The sequence below is a fragment of the Phacochoerus africanus genome, chromosome 4, assembly GCF_016906955.1.
Source record: "Phacochoerus africanus isolate WHEZ1 chromosome 4, ROS_Pafr_v1, whole genome shotgun sequence".
Taxonomy (NCBI): domain Eukaryota; kingdom Metazoa; phylum Chordata; class Mammalia; order Artiodactyla; family Suidae; genus Phacochoerus; species Phacochoerus africanus.
Genome location: NC_062547.1, coordinates 1,353,769 through 1,360,309, shown reverse-complemented (window position 1 = coordinate 1,360,309; position 6,541 = coordinate 1,353,769). Strand labels below are relative to the sequence as shown.

The window sequence follows — 6,541 nt, the reverse complement described above, 5'->3', positions numbered from 1 at the left end:
TGCCTCCAGCCCTCTCTCTGGGTCAGCGGCCTAAACAGCACTCCTTGGACCCCCAGCCCAGACCGCGGCCTGGACAGGCTCCCTCCTGGAGCTGGCACCCCTCGCCCACCCAGCAGGCGCTCTCTCCCAGAGCGGCTCAGGATGACCCACTGGGGGCCCTGCTCACTGGGGGAGGGGGACAGAGCCCTCAGAGTCCGGGCCAGTGTCCACAGGCAGCACTTTTATTCACGTTGTCACGGCCCCACGTCACAGGCCGAACCAGCTGGGGACCCCCCCGCGCCGGGGGTCGGGGCTGTGCCTCCGCCGCTGGTCCTCCAGGACCTGGTCCCGGACGTCCACGTCCACAGAGGCGCCCTTCCTCTCGGGAAACAGGTCTGGGAAGGTGAAGGTCTGTCCGAGCGCCTGGGGAGGGAGACGGGGCTCAGCGCGCCGCACGGCCTGGGCCCTCTCCTCGAGGTCAGCCCTGCCCGGCGCCCGCGGAGCAGCCCCTGCCAACAGGAGACCCCAGCCCAGCCGGCCGGCCGGGGGGCTTGGAGCGAGGACGGCACAGCAGCGGGCGCCTCGCTGCCACCGTGTCCACCCAGGGGCCCGCGTGAAAGACAAACCCTGCTTGGGTTCAGAGCGGGCCGACCAGGGCGTGGATGGTACGAGCCCCGCAGGGTCGACACCAGGACCGGCTCTGCCAATTAAGTGCGTTCCCATCTTCCGCTAAGAGTTCAGAAGGTGTGTGTGCGCGCACAGTGCGCGCGTCCGCGGAGCCCCAGCCCAGCCCCCGGCCGGTGGCGGCAGGGAGGACGGGGGCCACCTCCAAGGGCCACACGCACGGAGCGGCTCCGGAGGAGGGACACGGGCCGCTGCTCCCAGGGAGGAGGAGGACAGCGCCCGATGCTGGAGAACTTGAATAAGTGAAATCGGTCAAGTGCACTTGGTTCTTGGAGACCCTTGTTTTGTCAAGAAATCTGGAGTTGGGCAGGCGGCCAAGCGCGCTCTGAAACAGCCCGCGGCCCCCGCCCTGCGCGGGGGGCCGTAAATCCGGCTCAGGGGTGCGGGCCGAGGGCAGCCCCGGGCGGGGAGAGGCGGCCGCGGGGCGCTCAGTAGCCAGCCTGCGGGGTGGGGGGTCGCGCTCCTCGGCTCTCAGATGCCAAAGGGCGATAGTCTGCATGCAGGGCGGCCTGCCCGGCACGGGGCTTTCTGTTTAATATTCCGAGGTGATGCTGCTGGTTTTCTGGGGGGGGGGGGCAAGACGACACTTCAAAGCATTAAGACAAAGATGGCAATCTGCGGCCCTTTGGGGAAAAACAGAGGCTGCGGCTGACAGGAATTCCTCATTCCTGCGGAGCCCAGAGCCGGTGCGGGCGCCGACGGCAGCCCCCGGGGGAGGGGGGGGGAGGTGGCCGGGACAAATTCGCCTCCGACTTTCGGAAACAAAGTCCTCCATCCTTGCAAAGCTGATGAGCAGAGAAGAACAGGGAGGGAGGGAAGCGCCCCAGTGAAAAGGGAAGCCGCAGGCCAGCAGGGGCCGGGGCAGGGGCCAGCCTCTGTCACCAGCCGGCTGTGGCTCGGGCCTGGGGGCCGGCGGGGCTCCTTGCTGGGGGGTGACTTACTGGCTCTGGACTCTGGGCCAAAGAAACGTTTATCAGGCTGTGGGGGGGAGCCGCCGCCCCCCCCCCCCACCTCGTGGGACAAGCTTTCCTCAAGCAGCCACCTCCAAACAACCGCGGGGATTGAACTTGCCTGATGGACCCTCCGTGGGCTTCACGGTCGGCTGAGACCAGAAGCCCCGGGAACAGGGCCCCAAGGGACACACGGAGGACGCCCCAGCAGACGGGGGACAGAGAAGGGACCCCACCCTTTCAGGGGGCAAGGGCCCAACCTCCCCACCAGTTTCCAGGGTCTGCTGCAAGTTTGGTTTTGGAAGCGAGGGACGCATGCCCGGCAGGGACAGCCTGTGCCCCCACTTGTGCCACCAGTCTCACAGGGGAGAAAGGAGGCTAGTGGCAGCTGCAGACCCCAGACCCCGGGCCCCTCGGCTCAGCTTCCGGAGTGCGGTGGGGCCCGGGAAACGCCAGGGCTCGGGTGACTCAAAAGCCACTTGTAACTATGGCTCCTGCTGAAGGGCCTCGTGGCAAAGGCGACATATGGGATGTCAACCGGGGGGCCGTGACAAAGACAGATGGCTGGCCTGCACACAGGACACAGGCGTCTTTATAAGGCCAACGGCCGCTCTCTCTGCCCGGATTGGCTGATTTCACGCACAGCAAATATTAGGCCAAATAATGGGGGGCTCTGTTTAGAACAACTGTGGCTGTTTTTCAGAAAAGCTGCCCTGCTAACCTGGTCTGTCAACAGTCGCCTCCTGAGGCCCAGGTCGGCCCCGGGGCCGTGGCTGGTTTCACAATAGCGCTACTGCCACCTAGTGGCCGAGGCCCCTCGGGCTCCGGCTCCAGCTCGGGAGGCTGCTCACCCCCAACCCAGAAAGCCGAGGACGGACCCCCAGCCCCACCCAGGGTATCAAACAACAGGCAGTTAACGGACACCCGGCAGGTCCAAGGTCACCTGCCCATCGGCGGGTCCTGCCTGGAGCCCGCGGGGCCTTGGCGCTAGTGGCCAAGGCTGCGGGTTCTGGGTCAGGAGCTCCCTGGAGAGGGAAGGGAGCCAGAGCCGGGCTGGGAAGGTGTGTGTCTCACTGTCGCCAGCTCTGGGTTTCGGGCCCCCTTCCCCGAGGCCCCGGCCAGGCAGAAGCCGCGGAAGGAGAAGCTGGCCCGATGCGCCATGCTGCGGTCCAGTGGGGAGTGGCCAGCCAGGACCCCAGGACACCGCGGCCAGGCCTGCCAGCTCTGATTTCTGTCTGAGCTCCCCGCCCCACCCAGCACTGCCGCCCGTTCCTGGCATGGCCACCCCGAGAAGGTCCCCACCACCCCCTCCCACGGCCAAGCTGCGCTCTGAACCCCGGCTCCTCCGGGGTTTCATGGGGATTAGAAACCAAGGTCATGGCTGAGGTGAGGCGCAAACTCACCAGCTGCACATAGGCCACCTTGTAGTCTGGCTTTTTTATCCTGACGTTCCTGTGATCCCTCCTCCTGTTGGAACCTGCTGGGGGGGAGACAAAACTTCTTCCAGCACGAACTCTCCAGAACCACTAATCCAAGAACCCGCTTTCTAGAAAGGAGCAAACATACAGGAATCCACGGTCTACAGAGCGCAGCCCGGCGCCCGAGCCGACGGGCCAGGCCCGCAGCGCCAGGCGCCACCGGCAGCTCCCCCTCGGTGAACACCCCCCCCCCTCCACGGGTCTAAAATAACCCCAGAACCAGATTTCTCCTGTCGGCACAAAGGCTCTTGCTGCCTGACCTGGGGGTCGTCATATTTACACCTGGGCAGCTGGGGGTGGGGACAGGGGTCAGCAGGAAGGGCCGGAGCAGAAGCACTTTGCTCAGCGACCTTAGAGGTGGACGGGGGGGTCGAGGCCCCCCGGGTTCCAGCCCAGGAAGCCACTCCAACCCCGAGGCTCAGTTTCCTCACACACCAAGGACTAGAAGCCAGAGGGGCCCGAGCGGGACGCGGCCCTGCGCCAGCTCTGGGGAAGAGCCGCCCGCCTCGGGCACCCACCGTACTGCACCCTCGTCCGCACGGCGGCCACAGGCACGTTGTAAATGCGCTCGAGATAATTCCTGAGGTCCACTCTGGTCATCCTGGGGCAAAGGAGAAACGAGGGAGTCTGAACTGAGCCAAGGTCAAAAGCAGCCATGAGTGGGAGCGGGCCGGGGACACAGCCTCAGCCCCGCGTCGGGGAGAGGTTGGGGCCGAGGCCTGGCCCGGCTGAACACGGACGTGTGGCACTGGTTCATCCTTGACACGGCAGAGCGGGGGACATGGGGGACCATCTACCCTCCTCCTGGTCCCGCTCACCGGGGGCCTGAGCTGCCAGGGGGTGCCCCGAAGGGAGGGGCCGGTCTACGAGTGCCCCTGGCTACTCAGGGCCGGCCCGCAGGGCACCATCCCAGCAGGTACCTCTCAGAAGTGACACTCGCGGGGACAGTGGGCTAGGCCCATTCTCTTTTCACTTGCAATGGCCCTCCACCTCTGAAGGCTGGCAGCACAACCCTCAGCTCACCCAGAAGCTCAAGGCAACCCCCGGGGCCCCTGGCCTGAGCCGTCACATCCTCGGACGTCAGGGCGGGAGGCAGAAAGGCTGCGTTACTTCCTTAACTGGGGCCTCTGTGAAGGACCCACCCCAGGACGAAGGCTCTGGAAGCCACGGTGAGTGGGGGCAGGAGCCCGGCCCAGCTTCCTGGGAAGGGCAGCCAGGCTTGATGCAAGAAAAAGCAGGGGGTCCCAGGCCGCGCCTCCTCCGTGGAACCAGAGCGCCCAGCACCCCCTCAGCGGCGCTCCACACACGCCAGGCCTTGGAGCATGGGCTCCGCCTGGAGAACTTTGGTGGGGTGGGGGCCGGGCGCGCCCGAGCCCAGGATGGGCCTTACTCCATGGGGATCCGGAACTGCACAGTGTCCTCAGGCTGGGCTGTGCCAGGCCGCACCAGCTGGATGAAGAAGTTGGTGCGGAAGACCCGGAGCTGGGGGTTGCCCAGCTGGTACAGAGGGTACCTGCGTGCGGGGGGGAGAGGGGTCGTGTCAGAGGCTCCGAACACAAGGCCCCAGCCGGGTCCACAGGTCATCACGCCCACAGGGCCAGGGAGCAAGGGGGCAGCTCCCGCAGGCCAGCCCCCCATCACCCGATGCAGGAGGCCTGTTTTCCAGCCCCCGGGCAGTGTGGGCTGTTGACCCCCATGGCCGGCCTTTGGAAAGGACCAGTGAATGATTCATAAACAGAGGCCAGCAGGGAGCACGCCCACCCCCCTGGTAAACAGGCCCAGAGACACGTGTTTGTTCAAAGTGCTGGTCCCGCAGGCACGCGGCCCCTGCATGGCTGTCACCCCCCCCCCCCCAGGAATGGGCCCCCAGGAATGCCCCCCCCACCCCCCAGCAATGGCCTCACCCACCAGTCCCTCCCACTCAGGTGAGGTGGAATCGGTCAGAACTGGCTTTGCTCAGCCCTGGCTCAACCCCTGCGGCAGGGACAGGGCTGCCCCCGCCCCCGCGCTCCCAGGTCGGCAGCTCATCCTTGACAACAGGGAAGATCAAAAGATAAAAGAAGGCGGGGGGGGGGGGGGGGGGGGGGGTTGTGCAGTTCACCAGCTACAAGGTGACCGCCTGCCTCCCCAATCCAACCCCCAAAGGGAGCAAAGGCAGCTGCAAAGGTGCCGGCAGCCCCCACCTGCGGCCTCTGCCCACGCACCCTGCCCACTGGGCCCATGCCCCCTGTGGGTCTGGTGGGCTTCAGAGGCCATAGTGCCAAATGGACCCAACTGGGCCTTGGAGCTGGAGAGGGGCCGAGGGCCCAGGGTCCGTGGGATCTACTGGGAGCCCAAGGGATGGCTCTTGGAAGGTGGGCACGGGGGCAGAGGAAGCCACCATGGGTCCCACCACACCCCTGGTGACCAGTGTGCAGCACAGCCATGTACCCCCACCTTGGAGGGCACTCCACACTATGCAGGGGGCTCAAGGAAGCCAGACCCCTCGCTGTCCTTTGGCCTCACAAGTCTGGGGAGCATGAGGGGGTCCGGGCCAGAGGACCTGGGTGAGGCACCCTGACACAGGGCACCTGCAGCAGCGCCGTGCTGGGCGCAGTGGCTCGGTAACGTCTACCAATGTCTACGGGGGTCTCCTCGCGACCCAGGCCCACGTGGCACGGCATCCCCGCGGGGTGGGTGCCTGCGAGGCTGGAAGGAGGAGGTTCTGCAAGTGCGGGGCCGCGCGGGCCCTGCCTCGTTCCACCCTCGCGGCGGGGCCGGCAGCGGGCCGCCCGAGGGGCTCGCATATCCCCTCTGGTGACCGGCGGCGGGCACTGCAGCGGGGGTCAGAGTCGCTCCCCGGGGAGCCGTGGGAGCGGGAGGGCGGAGGCCCCGGGCCGCCCGCAAACCTCCCGCCGCCGGGCTGAGCGTCGGGCCCCCGCCCCCAGGGCGGCCCGCGCGGCGACCCCCACGCCCCGCCTCCACGGCCGCTCGGACATCGCACGTTCGCGCGGGGCCGACGCTCGGCCCGACCCCCGCCCGGGGCCCCCGGCCCGGCCCCGCGCTCGTGCCCGCCGCGGGCGCGCGCCCCCTCTCCGACACGCGGGGCGGCGCGGGGAGCGGGGCGGGGCGGGGCCCCCGCAGCCAAGGCCCGGGCGCGGCCCCGCCCCCGCCCCCGCGGCGCGAGACCCCCCACTCACAGCACGTTCCGCGCCATCGCCGGCTTCCGGGGCCGCGGGCGGAAGGAACGGCGCGCGCGGCGCGGGCCCCACCCCCGCCGCAGCGCCCCCTGGCGCCCGGGAGGACGCGCGCCGCCGCCCGCGCACCCGGGCCGCACCTGGGCCGCCCCGGAGCCGGAGCCGCGCTCTGCCCGACGCACACGCACACGCACACGCACGCAGCAGCTACTCCTTGCTCCCCTCGCCCCGCTTGTGTGCCCACGCGCCTGGCCCAAGTGCCCGCACCAGCCCT

The 6,541-nt window shown here is 68.2% G+C and overlaps 1 protein-coding gene across 2 annotated transcripts; it reads right to left on the bottom strand.

Moving 5' to 3' along the window:
* Nucleotides 1–200: 200 nt before the first annotated feature.
* Nucleotides 201–6,326, bottom strand: MRPL23 (mitochondrial ribosomal protein L23). Of its 2 annotated transcripts, none has more exons than XM_047774954.1 (5): nt 6,271–6,326; nt 4,482–4,604; nt 3,610–3,692; nt 3,017–3,093; nt 201–402 (listed from the first exon to the last, which is right to left on the bottom strand). In XM_047774954.1, the coding sequence occupies exons 1-5, from the start codon at nt 6,285–6,287 to the stop codon at nt 247–249; spliced, it is 456 nt and encodes a 151-aa protein (XP_047630910.1). In that variant the 5' UTR covers nt 6,288–6,326; the 3' UTR covers nt 201–246. The 2 variants fall into 2 exon arrangements, with proteins under 2 accessions (XP_047630910.1, XP_047630911.1); XM_047774955.1 differs by having other exon boundaries at nt 3,017–3,090.
* Nucleotides 6,327–6,541: the final 215 nt, after the last annotated feature.